At 50.1% G+C, this 18,537-nt stretch overlaps 1 protein-coding gene across 7 annotated transcripts in view; it reads right to left on the bottom strand.

The window, feature by feature from the left end:
* Positions 1-12,299, bottom strand: part of KDM5C (lysine demethylase 5C) — a 32,308-nt gene extending 20,009 nt beyond the window's left edge. For 2 of the 7 annotated variants that reach the window (XM_081808827.1, XM_081808823.1), the window contains exons 1-8: positions 11,650-12,297; positions 7,627-7,704; positions 5,250-5,372; positions 4,771-4,941; positions 4,106-4,240; positions 3,241-3,364; positions 2,949-3,130; positions 1,750-1,908 (exon numbers count right to left, since the gene is read on the bottom strand). In XM_081808827.1, coding sequence (XP_081664953.1) covers positions 1,750-1,908; positions 2,949-3,130; positions 3,241-3,364; positions 4,106-4,240; positions 4,771-4,941; positions 5,250-5,372; positions 7,627-7,704; positions 11,650-11,799 — 1,122 coding nt within the window. In that variant the 5' untranslated portion in view covers positions 11,800-12,297. Of the gene's footprint in view, positions 1-1,749; positions 1,909-2,948; positions 3,131-3,240; positions 3,365-4,105; positions 4,241-4,770; positions 4,942-5,249; positions 5,373-7,626; positions 7,705-11,649 lie in introns of all 7 variants that reach the window. The other 5 variants (XM_081808828.1, XM_081808825.1, XM_081808824.1 and 2 more) reach the window with 4 other exon arrangements.
* Positions 12,300-18,537: the final 6,238 nt, after the last annotated feature.

Genomic DNA, 18,537 nt, shown 5'->3' with positions numbered 1-18,537 from the left:
AAGCGAAGCTGGAATATGGGGGAGGAGCAGGGAGGAAGAGCAGCCCTAGGTCTGCACTCAAGGCCCCGGAGGCAGGCCTCACTTTACAGCTCCACCTTTTTCTCCCAGCGCTTCAGCTTAGTCTTTTCATCCCCACATGCACTGCTGCCACGCTTTTGCTCTTCTTCCTTTAGGACTTTACTACTGAAACCACCACCTCTGACTTAAATACACTATCCTATGCTCTTCTGCTACCGCTTTTTCCTCTTGAGCTAAAATAGGGAGTTAAAACAGAATGCCTAAGGAAGCTTTCTTATGCCCAGACTGGAACTACAAGCCTGGGAAAATGGCACTGAATATTCTAGTAGCTCAGAGGATGGAAGTCAAAGGCACCAGCTTCTACATCATCAAACCCTACAACATTCCTGTTCTTTAGACGGTCTCAGAAGATAGGACGTGAGACTACCTTGCTTTGTACCTAGGTTCACGATTTTAGAAGAGAGCTATATGTACCCCAGAGTTAGACAGACTCACTCATGTCTGAAAAAAATCAATGTCAATCTGGTCCACTGGCCCACAACCACTTAAAGAGAGCCAAGTAGGGCTGACAGCCTTCACTGTCTATCATACTATTGGTGTCCAAACTCCTCCCTGAAGGAAATCTCCACCACTTCCAAGGCCATTATGCACTGCCCTGGTCTCTTTCCTCAGCTGTGTGTGTGTGTGTGCGTGTGCGCGTGCGTGCACGCACAGCTGGTCTCTAGGACCACAGATGAGTCCCTGACATAAGACGAGAGACCATCAACATCTGCTCTCCAGAAACCCAGAGTTAAATATAGATGAGCGCCCAGAATTTGGATGAAGGAAGGAAGCAAGCTCATGAAACGGACCTGGCCAACTTACCGGGCCTCTCAGCCCTCACTGCTGCTTCAGATGCTCTCCTGACTGCCCCTCTTGCCCTCCTAAGTACCTCCCGCCAAATACCCTTGTCCTGGCATGCCTCCATCCCCAAGTTTACTAGCCCTGCCCACCTCTTCTAGTTAAAGCCTGTATCACTGCAAACTTAATCAAATTATCAAAACAAAAGGAAAACAAACTAAGTATTATACCCATATGATGGCCCCCCAACAACAAAAAAAAACAAACACAAATCACTACCCATGAATAAATGTAATGATGTACAAAAATGATTATAAAATAGCAAATGAAAATATGTAAGAGCCCAAACTTGTTAAAGATAGCTATATATATGCAACAACAAAAAGATGAGAAGAAAATATACCAGACTATTAACAATGGTTGTCTCTAGGTGGTGAGATGATAGGTAATTTGTCTATTTTCCAAGCTTTCTAAAAAAAACAAAGAATAAAAAACTTGGAAATCAAAAGAACAGTTTTTTTCTTCATATTCCTGTCCTCCAAATCTCATTCCTGACACCTTCCCTGATTACTACCCTTAGTCATTTCCCTCTCCTCTGAACTTCTACGCCTCAGTTTCTAACGCATAATCTAGCATCTGACTATACGTCGGCATACAATCTGTCCAATCAGGACCCTCACCTCCCCAGGTGGTCTGGGGGCTCCCAGAGGACATACGCAAAGGCTACATCTCCTCTTCTTTCTCCCCGAACTTGGCCCAGCCTAGCCCCACCCCAGGGACCCAAAACATTAAACCGTGGCTGAGCTGGGAAGCTGCCGTCAGTAAGGCCTGATGAAGGAAGGCAAGAATGCCCTCTGCGGCAGACATGAACTGGGGCTGGGAAGGCCTTACCGCCATGACACACTTTGGGCACCGCCAGACACCCTTGGGAATCTCAGGCAGAGGCGGCAGCAGGCAGAAGATGTGGTAGTTGTCATCACAGCCATCACACAGCAGAAGCTTGTCATCCTCATCCCCTCGGGAACACATCCGGCATACATAGGACTCGATCTGCCAGGAAAAGGAGGCAACAGTTCATCAATCGAAGCTCGTCTAGCCTTCAAACTGTCCTCCAGACAGCACCCTAGTCCACAGAGCTCTCCATTAGAAACCCACCGTGCTTGTTGGCTAGATCGTTCATTCACGGCCCTGTCACAGGCTAGTCGTGCTAGTTCTGGAGTTTAACTGCATGCACGTACCATCTCCCCAAATAAACTGGTAGAGCTGTGAGAGCAGAGTCTTTGTCGTGAAATCTCCCATTTTTAATTCAATAAACACCGAGCACGTAGGTGTTCAACACTATGCCGGACTCTGAAGTACAGCAATGGGTAAGACATGGCAGCTGCCTTCGACAGGCACACAGTACTCCAGAGACACATATTCATAAAAATTAAAAGGTAATGTGGAAACCGCCGATACCAGTTCACAGAGGGGACTAGGGGACCCTAGAGAAGGGAGCACTCAAATCGGCTGGAGATGAGGAGGGAGAGCCTTGAGGAAGAACTTCATTGAAAAGGTGACACCCAACAATGACATCTGAAACTGACTGAAAGCTGAAGGCAAACTGAAGTTTGGCAATGGGGCAGAGCCCAGGGGAAAACTCTTCCAGGTGGGAGAGATAGCAGGTGCAAAGGGACGGGGGAAAGAAAGAGCATGGTGCGTCTCAGGGGAAAAAACGAACATACCTACAAGTAGTTCAGTGTGGCTATAGCAGAGGAGTGAGGTGGGCAGTGCTGGGGAATGAGGCTAGAGGTCAGCAGGGGCTGGATCATGCATGGTAATGAGGAGCTTAGCCTTTATCCTGAAGCAATGGAGGGAGCCTCCTTCTCTGGACCCTTCCAGCACTTCCTGTTGACAGCACTTGTTCACCCTTTCTTGTCCTTTGTTCCATGTGAGTTGGCCTTGTTTCCCCAATTAAGTGAGCTACCTGAGGGCAGGGCCCATCAGGCCCACTTTTCTGCTTAATGCAACCTGGTCCAGAGCCATGCTGGGGAAATGCTCGCTGAAGGGATGAAAAGCAGAGCATTAAGAAGTCAGGGCTGGGTCCTTACAAACTGGGCATTGCTGTGGTTCCTCCGCAGTCTCATGGTCATCTTGGTGCAGGGCTCTGGGCTGTGACTCAGCTCCTCCTTGCTCTCCAGGAAGGTCTTAGGTGAGGTTGACTCCACCTTCACATCCCCGCCTGACTCCTCCTTCACCACTACGGTGGGGGGACACTCAGGCCCTTCCTTATCTGGGAGAGGGAAGAGGGGCTCTAAAGTACAGGTCTAGAACAGTCAGGGCCCCGCCTCCTCTCCCCAGGTGAGGCCATCCTTCACACTGCCCCAGCCTGTCAGGCCTTACCTTTCTTCCGCAGGGTCTTATCCTTGGCCATGAGGCCCAGGCCCATCATCTTGGGGCCTGCCCCATAGATCTGTAGCTTCTTCAGCTCCGGATTCTTTTCAATGTCTTCCTCCGTGGGTTCCGGCTGGGAGGGAAAAAGGAAATGAATCAAGTCTGCTATGTGAGGCAAACTGCCCCATCCTAAAAGAACAATAGCTTGGACTATATATCACTTGAGCTCATGCCAGGAGGCACAGGCAGGCCTGGGCAAGAATTCAGAGCTGCTTTTTGGAGACTAGGGTTAAGTGAGCTCCCCCATTATCCCTCTCTTGGAAAGAAATTAAGGTGGAATTTCAGTTTTCCCAACTGTAAAATAAGAATATTAACTCCTACCTTACAAGCAGGTTTACAAAAGGGTTTGGGGATAACATATAGAAAGAAATCTAACAGTGTGTGGCACTACCAATAAACGGCAGTGACTAATACGGTCTACTAAATGACATGCTTTGGTGAGCCCAGGGACAATGTCTGTCTTGTTCTCTGTTGTATCCCCAGTGCCTAGAACAATGCCTGGCACATAAGCTTCTGCCTGAAGCTAGGATATAGGTATAAGGGAAAAGAAGAGGTCTAGCCCTAGGAGCAGAGTGAGTCCGGAAAGAACAAGACAGGCAAAAAAGGGCAGACACAGAAAAGCTATTGTAGGAGCAGATCAAGACCCAGCTCAGAAGCTCAGCTGAGAGTAAAGGAAAGAGCAAGAGTGTAGCCAGAGGGGGGCACACTACTGCTCAGATCTCAGAGAACAGAGTGAAGGGAGAGTGCAACAGGGAACAGAACTCTGGTCAGAACTTTGTGGACTCCCACCCCCGAAGCTCTCAGAAGTACTCACATCAGGCTGCAGCCTCTTGGCCCGCCGGCCATAGCTATTGAACTTGGAAGGCTGCACAGACTGTCGAAGGGGGATACTGTGGGGTTTGTATTCCTTGTCCTTTTCCTCATTATCAAATGGGCGTGTGTTGCACTGCTGGGGACAAGTGAGGAGTAAGGGTCAGGGTATGGGGCTGCAGCCCCCAACGATGCCTTCCCTCTATCCTTACCCAGTGGCAAACAAAACTGTGGCTGCACCCACCTGACCCACAACAATAGGCCCTGCTCAACTGGTCATTACCAATGACACCAGCACACACTTTGAGAATTCTTCTCTTGCCTTTGCTTGTGTCATTCCACCTTCAAACCGCCTCTCCACAAGCATCTCTCTAACTCAATCAGATGCCATCTCTTCCCAGACCTCTCAAGCCCCAAATGTCTCTCCCTCCTTGGAATTCCTTTATCAGTTACCATCTTGTCACACAGTGGATAGTAGGTTGGCCCTGTGGGCAACTCCAGGACCTCTGACCCTGGGCAGCATGGGAAAAGAATAGGCACCACTAGAAAAGGGCAGAGTCTAGCTCCCAGGTCTCCAGCCCACTGAACCAGTTCCATTAAGAGCAAGTATGAGAAATCTGCATCTGGTGGCGGGGAAAGGCTTCTTCCACCCCAGCCTGGCATCCTTACCACCAGGTTGGCTCCAGACTGGTACATCTCATAGGGATAAACGATGCGTTCATAGTGGGAGCGTAGCAGGGAGCCAATGTTTTTGCCTGGTGGGTAGTTGAGGCGCTGGGCCACCCGGGCCCACCGACGGTCTTTGCAGATGGCTTCATAGCCACCTTCCTCCACCACGATCTGCAGGGACAAGCAGGAAGGGATGTGGATGTGCTGTGTGTATGTACATAAGGGAGTTGGCCTGCAGAAAGGGTGATGAGGACAACTCCAGCCCCTCACCTCACTGGGGGCTATCCCCTCCTCCTACCACCACCACTCAGGTTCAAACTGCAGTGAGAGATGCCAAGAAGTTCCGATGACAGCTCATGTGTTACGAGGCTGTGCCCCTTTCACTGCAGCATAGAAATCTAATATCCCAAACCAAGGGAGCCCCCAGAGTATGAAGGATATTAAGGGGTGGGGAGGGGTTTGAGAAAAGCCTTTCTTACTTTACTGAGGCTGTAGAGGTCTAAGATCCGCCGTTCTACATTGGGAATCTTTAAGGAGGAGCCCTGGATTTCCCAGAATTTGGCAATCTGGTCCAAGTAGTTCAGCTTCACTCTTGTCTGGGCCTGGAAAAGAAATGGCTCAAAGAGGCCGGCCTCCCCCTCCACCTGAACCCTGTCTTCTGGCCTAATCTTACGAGGGGAGAAAGGGTACAGAGCAGCCCACCATCCAGGGCTTTTCCCAGTGAAATGGGTCCCAAACTCTAGGCAGTGCTTAGCCCACCTCTCTCTCATCTCTGCCACCTTCTAGGCAATAGGATAAGCCCAAGGTCCCAACACAGAGAAGGTCGAGTCACAAGAGCCACAGTTTTACATGCACACCCTCTCAATCTCCCTGACAGGGCTGTGTGAGTATCATCGTCTCTTTTACAGAGAGCCTCTGCTTCCTTAAGTCACAGAGCAGGTACCAAGAGATCCGAATATCAAATAACTTAAGTTTTAGCTATTCCCTGCTACTGATTTGCTGTAGAGCCTTGAACAAATTGGTTCTACTCTCTGGACCTCCATCTTCTGATTATAAAAGGGAAATAAAATAACTGCCCAGTCCACTTATTCCAGAAAGGTGGACTTACAAGAAAGACAGTGAAGGTCCCTCTGGAACCTCCAAAACTGCATCTAAGCTCTAGGCATGTTTCAGAGATTGAAGGCTCCAAAAGAGCACATTTAGTTCTTCTTTATGCACCACAAAACTTGTCCCATGGTGGCTGAAGGCTGAGAGTGCATGCTGAAGAACTAAGAGATAGTGTACCAAAGCAGCACTAGCACCTGGCCAACCCAGGTCCACATCGGGTCCGAGGATTCTGGGAACAAGGCATGTACCATGCTTCCCTGAAATTGCAGTGACCCAAGAAAGGCTCCCCAAGGTCCCAAGTCTAGAACCACCTTGCATGGGTCAGAGGGCCTGATTCTAGGGAGAACTAGAGAAGTCATTACCATTCACCACCTTGCTCAGATCCCATTAGAGGAACAGAAACAGTTCTCTTTCATAGATTGGGAAAACTAAGGTCTATTTGTAGAAAGAAACAACCTATGGCTCTTTAGCTGTGAGAACCTGGAAGAGGCCAAGAACTCTACTCCCTCCACCTTAACTCCTTAGCTTTCCAATCTCATCCCTGCTCTTCCCCATCATTAGCCAGCACAGTATCTCTAGAAAACCTGCTCTTGTCCCATGCTAGATGACATCTTGCACTAGCTGTACCCCCACAGACCTGGTCAGATCCATTTCTTTAAGAAACTTATACCCCCCTCCATGAGAAGACTTTTGATCTGACTAGGACAGCACATAGACTCACTCGAGAACAGTGGTTCTCAGTGAGGAGAACAATTTTGCATCCCCCCCCGCCCCAACCCAGGAGACATTTAGCAATGCCTGGAGACATTTTTCGTTGCCATTACTGGGAGAAGGTATTACTGGCATCTAACACAGGTGGAAATAAGCCTGGGATGCTGATACACATCCTAAAATGCACAGGACAGCCCCTCCACGACAAAAAATTATCTGGGCCAAAATGTCAATAGTATCAAGGTTGAGGAACTGTGGTCTAGAAACAAGTAAGCCTTTAGGTCATAGGTTTCCAGTCGGGCCTAATATGTCCCCTCCCCAGGTCATCCAGTAAGGTTCCTGGATATGTAACAGTGAGGTAGAAAGGTGGCAGCAAACTTCTAAACCACATCTTCTGTGGGAAACTCCAGGATCTTCCCTGGAACTGGCTTCAAAGCACCCACTCTCATGACCCCAGGGCATTCTCAAGCCCTTAGTGGAGAACCTCACCTATCCATACAAAGGGCCTGGACTTCCTGCAGAACAAAAGAGAGGGAAAAGCCTACCTGCCTGACCCCGGTTCAAATTTATAACCATTCTAGCCCCCATACGGACCGGTTCTTGTGTTGTTCCTGACCATCTACCTCGCATCCCACCTTACCAAGCCCCACAGAAGGAAGGTAGGAAGCACAGGGCTGTGGATGAATTGGATAATGAGGCCACATTCAGCTGGCCAAGAAAAGGCCTCAGCCAACCCATTTCCCTTTGTTGACTCAGGTATGGTAGGTTAGCTGGCAGGAGAGCTTCAGAAGTAGCAAAGCTTTAGGGAAACGGACATGCCCAGTCTTTGAGCTATCACACTGGAGATGCTAAATGCTCCTGCTCTTGGTTATATTCCGAGCTCTAAAGCTTCCTCCATGACCTCCATGCAACTTCACAGAAGACAGAATAAAGGTCGAGTCGGGGAAAGTACCTTAGCCCGAGAAGGAATGAGGGAAGTGGGATCAGAGCTCAGGTATCCATTCACCCAACCCCACCACCAGCTGCTAGTTTTCTCACCTCTAGTTCATTCAGCCTCTGGATTCGGGGAGTAAACCTGAAGTTGTCCACTTCTACAGCAAAGGGTGGCTGCCAGTCCTGGGGTACAGAGGGGAAAGGGAGTTGGGTTATTCCAGCACAGTGTAAGACCAGAGGGCACCACAAGCAGCTCAGCATCCCATTTGTGCCTTTCCAGACCTCTGGCCACCCCAGACCCTCTAACCTGACAAACACCCAACCCACTACCCACACCCCCGAACTCACAACAGGGCCCTAGCAGCCCCTCAAGTCCACACTCAATGCCCAAAGCACATGTCCTGGGAAATTTCTCCCAAGTCCCTTCCAACAGTACAGTGCCAGGATTTCAAGAAATAGAGAGATGGGGCCCAAAACAGTTGACCCCAAACTCTTCCTACATCCACATTAACTCCTTGTTCCCCAGGCATGTGCTGTAGGACACAGGCTGGAAGTACTGGTAAGCACAAAGGATCTGGAGTCAGAAGACTTTGGTTCATGTTCTAGCTCTGCTACTTACGAGCTATGGGATTTTACTTTTCTGAGACTGTTTTTCTCATCTGTAAGGTGGGAATATGAACACTTGCCCTGGCTTCCTCATAAGACTGATATGGAAAATTAAACTGGTTTTCAAATGAAAATGTTATCCAAAGGAGTCGTCCTTAAAACTTGATATCTTAAGCTGACCCCACACATGCAGGGTAGCTCAGCTCCAATTCTGGCAGGATTTAAAGGTTTGGGCCTTTAAAGTCTGTTCTCTCAGTTTAAAGGGCCTGAGACAAACACTGCGGGGGAAAAGCAAGAATCTGCATCACTTGCCCAGTCTGGAAGGCTTCCTGTGGGTCCTCTCTCAAACACCTGCCCAGTACAGGAAGAGTCGGGGTGGGGGGGTGGGGGGTTTAGTGATGGAATACCCAACTGTGGTGGCAAAGAATGGGAGGATTTGGGGAGGAGGAAGTAAGTCAGGGAAAGATAATGAAAGTGGGGGGGTGACTCTGCCCTGCCAAGTTGGAGCTTGTTGTGTCCTACCCAAAGGGTGGCTGCGGAGAGCCCCTCACTGATGCCCTTTCCCCCCCAAAACCTCCCATGCAGTCCTCTCCTCCCCAGAGCCCCGGCTCCTGCTGGAGTGGTAAGAAGAACCTAGAGTAACCTAGACCAATGCCCTCATTTTATGAATGGGGAAAGTGAGGCCCAGAGAAGAAATGCGATTTCTCCAAAATTACATGCTGATTTAGTGGCAGACCCAAAACTAGAACCGATGTCTTCTGACCTCCAGTCCAAGGCTCTTTGCACTACACCAGGATACCAGTGTTCACACACACACACACACACACACACACACGCATACATATGGAAGCGGGCAGTAGTAAAAGAGAAGAAAAAGCTGCTGGCCTCTTCCGCACACACTTTTAGAAAAGAGGCCAGAGGACTCATACTTGCATGCACACATACTCCCCCCAAGCCCCCAGCTGAAGCAGGTTTTCAGCAAACACCTGAGGCTCAGTGAAGCATGGGAAAATTAAAAAAAAAAAAGGAGAGAGAGACAGAGGGAGAGAGAGAAAACACTAAAATGGTATGGCTCAAGCCCAGACCAGCTCCCCGTGCCCTCTTGCCACCTATCAGTAGGGCACTCCCCTCAGTGCAGGTAGAAAGGTACTCAAACCCAAAACTCCAGGCACCCTTCTTCCCTGCTGAATCAAGTTCTAGATAAGTACACCATCAAGCAACCTGACAGGAAACAGCAAAATCGAATCCTAGAGCAGGAGCTGTAGATGCAAGATAGTTGGGGAAGGTCCAGCAAACCTCCCGGCCCGGCTCTCCCTGGGACCTACGAGCTCCCTCATCCTGCCTTCGGTCTCATACACTTGTGTGCCAAATACACCAGTATGATCAGGATGGTGATAAAAAAGTTGGCTACCTGATGCAGGAAGCAAGGCCCTTCCAAGATCCCCTGGGTCTACACCAGGGTACCAACACTTTTCCTCCCACCCATCTTCCCCAAGACTAGTAGTAGTCAACCGTCTAGCAACTCAAAACCCTAATCACCCTTCCTCAGGCAAACCTCCAATTTCCAAGCACCCACCCATACACAGGTTCCCACTCTGGGCCCAAGCACCACTTGGACGAGTGCTTCAAATTCCAGCTACAAGGCCTGGCTGCCTAAAGGTGGCGTAGGAGCGGCCCTACAGGAGGAAAAAAACTGAACAAAACCAGGGAGACCAGGTCTCCTGGATCGGAGGGAAGCACACTATTGAGGTAGAGACGAGAAGCACAACAAAAGATGGCCCCCTGCAGGTCTGCCTCTCTCCCTCTCTCCCTCTCCCTCTCTCTCTCTCACACACACACACAGACGCGCACACACAGACGCACGCACGCGCAGGGGACATGTCACTTTTCCCCTTCCTGGTCCCCCAAGGAAGGGTAACAACACCTGCACAAGGCCAGCCTGCCCGTAAGTCCAAGGCACAAACATGGAAATGCAGGCCTCAGGCACCCCCTATGTCAGATACACTTCTTTCCCACAGGTCTCCTGGATCACTACAGGGAGTGCCTCCTTAAGGCTGCCCCGGACTCTAGCCTCTCCTTTCTGCTAGCCTTCCTGACTTCTCACTACCTAATACCACTCCTTCACTATGAATAAGGATACCTCAGAGATCTGTGGCCAGGCTCCAACTAGGAAAAAATTAGCTTACCCAACACCTCCCAGAAGATCCATTTGAAACTAGCCTACATCTGTGGATGAACACCAGAAAACACCAAGCTGGATAAGGAGGCCTGTGGTGCCCTCCTCAGGTGGCAGTGAGGCTTCCCAGCCCTTTTCAGACAGGAGACACCCACTCAAAAACACCCTGTTCCAAACTCAATTCCTGCCTTTGGAATCCCAAGTGGAGACGGAACAACACATATCATTTCTCCTCCATGCCAGCAAGGTGGCAGCCTATCCTAGCCCTTGGGGGACTTCCTGCGGCCTGAAGCCAGGCCTAGGAACAAAGATATGCCCTTTGTCGTTGACCTCTGGGAATCAAGTGTTCTACAGGAGACAGACTTCCATAGCTCCATTCTGTTTTTAGGAGTCCAAGAATCCCCTATCCTCTGGGACCTGCTACATCCTGGGACAGAACATAGTACAAATCTGAGGAGGACTCATACCCCACTGCCAAGCTGACTGGTCCAAGCCTATCCATAGAAGTCAAGTCTAGGGGGTGATGTGCAGGGAAGGATATTGCCTTCAACTAGGAAAAGGGGACAATTCCCTAAACCCATCTCAGGGGAGTCAGATACAACATTCCCTGTGAGACTGATTTCCTGACTGATCTGCCAGGACATTATCATAGATGGATTGGTCTGGCAGGGTGTGAGTAAATATGAGTCAACCCACATAGAAGCAAACCAATGACCACATCAAACACCTTCGCAGTCACAATAATTATCTAGCGCCTACTACACACAGACTCTACCTAGTTTAATCCAATTCTCGAAATAACCATTCACGGGACTCATTTCACAGGCTGAGAGAGATTAAGTTACTTGTCCAAGGTCACACAGCTGGTAAGCTGCACTGTGGAATTTTGAACTAAGGTCTGTCTCCATTTACAGCTGTGGTCTTTCCACTACACCACACTGCCTGCCTTAAGGGAAGCGATGACAATAAACGGAAAAATGGCCTTATTCAGTGCAGCCTTGACCTGGGTGGTCCAGGGTAACTGAGAGATATGCAGGTACCTCTCTGAACTCTCCCCGGCCCACCAGGCATCCCTGTTTTGAACCTTACCAGGAATGAATCTGAAAGGCGGAGTGGAAGCGAGGGTGGGTCTCTGACCCCCTGGTACCTTGGGTGCCTCACACCACGAGAGGACCCCCCCCGGGCCCCATCACCCTTTCTCCGACCCCGCGCCACATCCACAGCGGTCCCAGCCACCCCATTTCCCCGCACCTCGAGATGCCCCCTCCGCCCCAGAATTCTCAGCCAGCTACCCTAGTTCTTCATCCCCGGCATCGTGGGCGGCGACCACAGACCCCGGGCCTTACCGCGGGTGGGCGGATCTTGCAAATGCCCGACTTCTCGGCGATGGGCCGGATTTTCGCGATGTAGCCTAGAGGGTCTCGGAACTCAGCCCAGCTAGGCTCGAACACCGGGCACTCCGGCGGCGGCAGGAAGTCGTCGGACCCCGGCTCCATGGTGGGCCCTAGGACTGGAGGGCTCGGACCACCCTTAAGGACTCATGGCGGACGCCGCTGTATGAAGCCGAGGCACTGCTCGGGGACTAGGCCCTAAGCGGGGTGGCCGCCGCCCGCCGAGGGCCTTGGGGGGCGTGTAGCTGCCGCGCTCTGAGAGGCTCAGGCTGGCGCTACTGCTACCGCCTCTTCGTCCTGCTCCGTTCCTTCCAAACTCTGCCGCTGCCTCCCAACTACCTCAGCCTTCACCAATACAGTTACCTCCCAGCCGCCACGGCCTTCACCGCCGCCGCCGCCATCTTGGTTTGTCAGCGTCTCCCCCCCTCCCCACACCACAACAAACCGAATCCCTCCGCGGTGTGTCCCTCCGAGCCTCGTATACCGTGCGTGAGGCCAAGCCCTAGGAAACTTTCATCCCGTGGGGACCGAGCTGAATCTCATGTGTAGGTTCCCTAATTGGAAGCGGGAACTCAAAAGTACCTCCCAGACTGAGAGCAAATAGTTCACCTCGGCGGCGGAGGAGCAAAATTGTAATTAAACTGCCGGATCCTCTTTCCGGATGGACCGGCGGCGCACGTTTAAAGGCCAGTGGTGCGCATGCGCGTTATGAAGACAGACCGGAAGAGGAGCTGGCGTTGGTGGGTGGTGGGCCCAAACTGGCTCCCCCTCTATGACCTCAGCTCTGGCGCGGGCCCCGCCCCAACATTTTCTTCTTCAGGGTCTTTCCGGTGTGGGCCGCCGAAAGCGGCTTTGGGTGCCTGATTGCTAAGGATCCCTTATGCCGGCAAGCATGTTGGGAAAGACTTAGGGAGCTCCCAGCTCTAGGCGCGGATACCTCTGGGGCTTTGAAACAAGGAGAGCAAGCTGCTGCTCACCCCCTGGGGATTATGGATTTTTAGAATTCTGGGTCCCAAGGAGAGGAAGGAAATATATATTTCATCCATGGTTATGTGCAGAGGCCTCTCGGAGATGGGGCTTCCATTCATACCCCGCAAAGAGTCATTGTCAGTCAGCATTTTACTGAACTCTTTGAACTGTTTCTGTATGCACTTTTATTGTGTGCACATTTGCAGAATGGACTCCCATAAACTAGGCCTGAGTGTATATATATTTTCATTGTTGGATGTTTAACAACAGCATATTTACCTATCGCATACTAGCGCCTACTGTATGAAACAGCATTTGTGAGCCCACAGCGTACTTATCAAACATCTGTGTACATGGGTTGTATTTATTGTGTTTAGTCCCTGTCACATGCATTTGAGTACCTACTACGTGTACATCTACTCCTATTGTGTGCATGTTCATTGAGCAGTTTCTGAATAGGTTTATGGCAACTAGTTTGAATATCAGACCAGTACTTTGCCCACACATCAGGCATCTGCTGCATTTGAGGATTATGTTATTTCTTGGTTGTGGGCCTATTGCATACACTTTGAACACCTGTGCACATGTTAAAGTACATGTATACATGCTGATTAAATGCTTATTTTGTGTTCCCCCATCAGACTGAATTCCTTAAGGGCAGGGACCATGTGGCTTTATACATCCCTAGCACTTGTCATGGTAAGCAGTAAATGTTGAGTAAACAAAAGAAAAAACGAACGTATATTTTTGAGCATCCTTAGCATATATTGACTGAAAATAATACATGCTCTTTGCAAATACTTCCTGTGTATATTAAGCATCTGTTACAAGCTTGAATATGTTTGAAACAGGAACAGTTAACTGTACCATGTCCCAGTTAGGTACATCATTTTGCCTACTTCAGGACTGAGCTGAAGACATCCTGATAGAGCAGTGCACACCAGTAGGAGCTCACATCCTAGTGTCAGATAGGCCTAATTATTTTAATTATTATTAATCTTTGCAATTTCCCTTAACCTTTGTCCCGGGAAAGATGTAGGTTAACTTACCCATTCTGTAGATGAGGAACTAAATTCTAGAAAGATTAAACAACTTGCCTCCTATTGCCCAGGAAGTTGCTACCTCCTGGTCAAATGCTCTTCCTATCATTTGCTCTCACCAGGAATAGGACCAGGTAGAAGGGCGAGGAGAATGCAGAAGGTGGGAGATATGCCAAATCCTAGGCTGAAGGCAGGTCAGCCTTTCCATCAAATGCAGCTCAGTGAAGGGCAAAGAAATGAATAAGGAGTCAGGAGACCAGGTTTGGGGGCTCAGCTCAGCCCACACATCCCATAGCCTTCTCTGAGGTCCTTAGCCCAGACACCACACCCACCATCTTGGAAGGGCAAATGGAGATTGCACAGAGTCTTTGAAGCCAGTCGGATCTAATTCATTCATTCACAAATATTTATTAAACTCCTCTTATGCACCAGGCACTCTTCTGAGCCCTGGGAATATGATGGTGACCAAGACACATATGGTCCCTGCTTTCCTGAAGCTTACATTCACCAACAGAGATCTGCCGAGTACCTCTTCTTCCTTAGCCTTGATTTTCTCATTTATCCAATGAGGCTCTGTAATCCCTTCCTCACAGGGTAGTTATGAAGATTAGAGATAATGATAACTGCCATTCATCAAGGGCCAAGGGCTATGAAATAGGTATTGTTATCCCTGTTTTACACATTAAGGGGACTGAAGCTCAGGGAAGTGTGAACTTACCACAGCATGTGGCTAGTAAGTGGCAGAGCTGTAATTCAAACCCAGGTCTGTCTGACTGCTGCACAATTCTGCCTGTAAAAGTTTCAGATGGTGCTCCCCCCCGCCCCAGCCCCAGTGAGGTGCTCAGGAAATGGGTTCCTTTCCCAACCCTTGGGTCATGCTGGAGATCAACCTGCATCCGGGCACTGCAGAGTAAAGAACTGATAAGCACCAGGGAGCTCACCCTGGGCTGGGGGCTATGTCGGCCTCACCCACCCACCTGGGAGAGAGAGTCTGGCATGGAGCCAGTGCAAAGCAGTGATTGGAAGCCTAGGCTGGGCTCTCCACCACCCTCACCCCATCCGTGTTTTCTGAATGGACAGGATGAGAGTGACTCTGTACCTTACTTTTTTGATTTGTAAAATAGGGTCCCTTCTAGTTCTGAAGCAGGTATGAGCTGTGAGTTCTAACTCCTGAATACCTCTGGAATCCATTCCCTCCTCCCTCTACCATTGTCTATTCTTCTATTCCCCTGAGAGCCACTTACTGTCTCTAGCCTGGATTATTAAAAGAGCCTCCTCAAGGTATCAAGGTATCTGTGTGAATTCATGGATATATCCATACACATAACAATAAAATGATATATTCAAAATAAAATTCCAAATGAATTATGATAGTGGATTATAACTCATTGAAGAGTGAAACAAAAATCCATGACTCCACACTGATATACATAAATAAAATGAGGGAAAAAGGAAAGCTTTTCCTTAAAGGAAGGATGGAGTGAGAAGATCATCAACAGATGTTCAGACTTTTTCCAAGCAAAGAAATAAATTCTTAAAACATAGCTATAACACTGAAATCTTGGCCCAAATCTTGCTTCCTAAATGCCATTCTCTACTAAAAAGAACCAGGGCTCCTTAGAAAAAGTGGCTGATTCCAAGACTGGGGCAGGGAAAGTACATGATGGGCCTGGAGCATCTTGTGGTGCCAGAATACAAGGAAGTGCTCAAAAAAAAAAAAAAAAAAAAAAAGATGGAGCCCTGCCAAAAGGACATAAGAGCCAGCTCCCAGAGGGCCTCCTGCTGGCCAAATCTGGGGCATTTTGAACGTCATAATAAAGAATGATACTAATGTGTCCCCCCCATCAACGGGGGATATTTACATAATCTCAACGTCGCTCTCTACGAGTTGCTCATTTACTACAAAGGGGAAAAACAGTAACTTTACAGTGGGGAACACTGTGTAGCTCAATGTGCCACCGGGTCTTCCTTTAGGTCCTCATGAGGCTCGGGTGAAAAAAAACCTATTGGCAACAGAGGAAAGAAGGCACACTGCCTGCCAGCCTCCGGGCTCCGGAATATGCCGTGCCTACCACCTGGGCATCCGTCTCCCATTCCTTCTCACTGTGCCACTAACAGATCACACACTCACACACCTCCACGCCTTTGTATACCCTGCTCCCTCTGACGAATGCCCTTCTTTACCAGGGTGATTCCTACTCACCTTTCGAGACTCAGCTAAAGGGGCAGTTCCTTCCTTGCCCACCCACCCCCACCCCCAAGTTGGGTTTTCCCCTTCTCTGCACCCCTTCTGGGCAAGGGTGCTCTGCTCCCTTCTGGGCCTGTACTTAGTATCATATGGCATGGACATTATCCCTGCCAGGCTGTTCCCTGCTGAACTTGTCTTGTCCTGCTCTGTCTAATATGGTAGCCACCACCCACACGTGGCTATTTCTATTTAAATTTAAAAAAAAAATCAGTTCCTCGGTTGCACTGGCCACATTTCAAGTGCCCAATAGGCACATGTGCTAGGGGTTACTGTACTGGACAGCACAAATATAGGACATTTCCATCATCCCAGAAAGACTTATTGGACAGCACTGGTCTAAGACAAAGAACTCTGTGAGAATCTAGGACCTTTGTCCTTTGTTATGTGTTGCCCCTTCCCATCCACATCCCCAAAGAGACTGGCAGTAGAGCCTCTGATGGCCAGACAGCCACTGGGCTTCTTGTCTTCAGGCCCTCAAAGAAATGGGGAGGCGAGGAATCAAATTACCCCTCCTCCACAGTCTGGATGGTGAGGCTCCGGGGAGTTGGGGGGGGGCAGGGGCAGGGACAGCCCAGTGCTGGTGCTGCAATGAGGAGGGGCAGGGAGAACATAGGAAAGAGCTGAAGGAGGCACGAAGAGGTCCCAGGGGGCCCAGAAGCTCGATACGCAGGTTGCACCAATCAGTAAACCAACCAATGCAAAGATACCTTACTCTAAGAGTCAGCTTAGAAAGAACTATACATTCATTCAAATCAACAGAATTTCCGTGTTATCTGTGCTGTGCAACGCTCTGAACAGCGATGATTCAGACCGTTGTCATTCTTGAGCCACTTAGGGCCTGGTGGGGAAGAAAGATAGCGACATGAAGGATCTCAGAGGATGTGATCAAGGGCACATTTTGTGAGGGATGGGCCTTTTAAGCCCATCTCAGCAGAGTGAGGAAAACTTCCTCAGGGAGGCTGGGGGGGGGGGAGCACTTTTGGCGGGGGTGGGGGCAGGCACAGGTAAAATACGGAGCCGGAAAATTACGCACAGGCCTTCTCAGGGAACAATGAGTGGGTGGTCGAGGTGTGGGCGAGGAATGAGGATGAGGAGTTCGACTGGGGCCGCGTGGTGGAGGACCTCCAGTGTCAAGACAAGGAGTTTGCGTTCGTTTCTGTAGGTGGCAGAGAACAGCTTTACTGTGTGTCTGGCAGGAGGCAGGCATTTCACATGCATCTGTTAACAATTTCCCTGCAAGATTATTACCCCTATTATACAGGTGAAAGACCAGGCTCTGAGGGGCTAGGTGATTTGCCAAAGGCAACACGGTCAAGTCTGAGACTGAGCCAGGATTCGAGTGCTAACAGCTAAGCTTTGGGAAGACAAAACCAGCATCAAGTTGAAGGTGGGAGAAGGGAGAGTCCAGCCTGGCTCACCAGGGAAGAAACAAACAAACAGAATGCTTATTGGATTTCATTCTGGCCCCTGTGGATCTAAGCTCTTCGAAAGCTCAGGTTGGGTCCTCGAGGAGGCATCAAATGGTTAGATGGCCCCAGCTGCTTCTTCCACTCGAATGTGCATACAAAGATGAAAACTGAGACATAGGTCCAAGCTGCTAGCGAGGGACCCTCAAACCATTCCCTCTAAGAGGCTATTCCAGACTCTAAGAAGGCACCAAAAATGTTTACCGGCTGCTGCTTCTGGGGACCCTGCTGACCCTAACCAAGAGCCAACGATCTGCCCCATTCCTCCTGGACTCTGCCAGGACATAATCGGCGGGGCTGGAAACATGTTCATTTCCGGGGGGGGGGCAGTTTGGGGGACTGGAGAGTGGCCTGGCCTCGAAGTCAGGAACCCCTGTCCTGACTTGCTGTGTGGCCTTGGAAAAGACCCTTCCCTTCTCTGGACTTGTCCCCTCCTGTGTGAGCTGAAGAGAATCCAGCCATCTGTTACCTGACAACCTAAGTATATACACGTAAGAGCTCTTATAATGGATCTAGCCCCTGGCTTCCTGGCTCAGGTCACCTACCCACCCCCACCCAAGGGCAGAAACACGGCTCACCCCGGGGCGGGGGGCGTGCTGGGTGGGGAGGGCCCCAGGGCATAGCCGGGCCAGCCACAGGAAGGGTGAGCATAGGTGGCACAAGAGCAGAAGGAAGTCTCCAACCTGTGAAAGGAAGAGCGGGGAACTAAACTTCCCAAGAGCACCTGCTCCATGCTGTCTGCTTGACATTCGTCACCGCCTGTCATCATCGCGCCTCCCTGTGGCAACGGCTCATCACCTCCAGTTTTAAATTAAGAAAACCGAGACTGAGAGGGTGCTTTTCCCAAGTGTGCATGCCTCAGGAGGGAAAGTCCCAGGATTTGAACTGGCTCAACTCCAAAGCCCACACCCTTGCTGCGGTCCGGCAGGCAGTTAGTGAGTTAATGAGCTGAGAAGGGGAAACCTCCCTCCTCCCCCACCTCGCACCCAACCAAGGCATCTCACCCACACAGGTGCCTGGCTGCTACCCTTAGTCCTCACCTCCCGGGGCTAAAGGCCTCTCTCTCCATGGGCTCCACCCCGGGGGGGAGGGGGCATAAGTAGGAGGCAGAGGCGGGAGG

This window comes from Leptonychotes weddellii, chromosome X (assembly GCF_054177405.1).
Source record: "Leptonychotes weddellii isolate Sample4059 chromosome X, ASM5417740v2, whole genome shotgun sequence".
Lineage (NCBI taxonomy): Eukaryota > Metazoa > Chordata > Mammalia > Carnivora > Phocidae > Leptonychotes > Leptonychotes weddellii.
The sequence above is the reverse complement of the archived record's forward strand: the minus strand, read 5'-3'. Positions and strand labels throughout refer to the sequence as shown.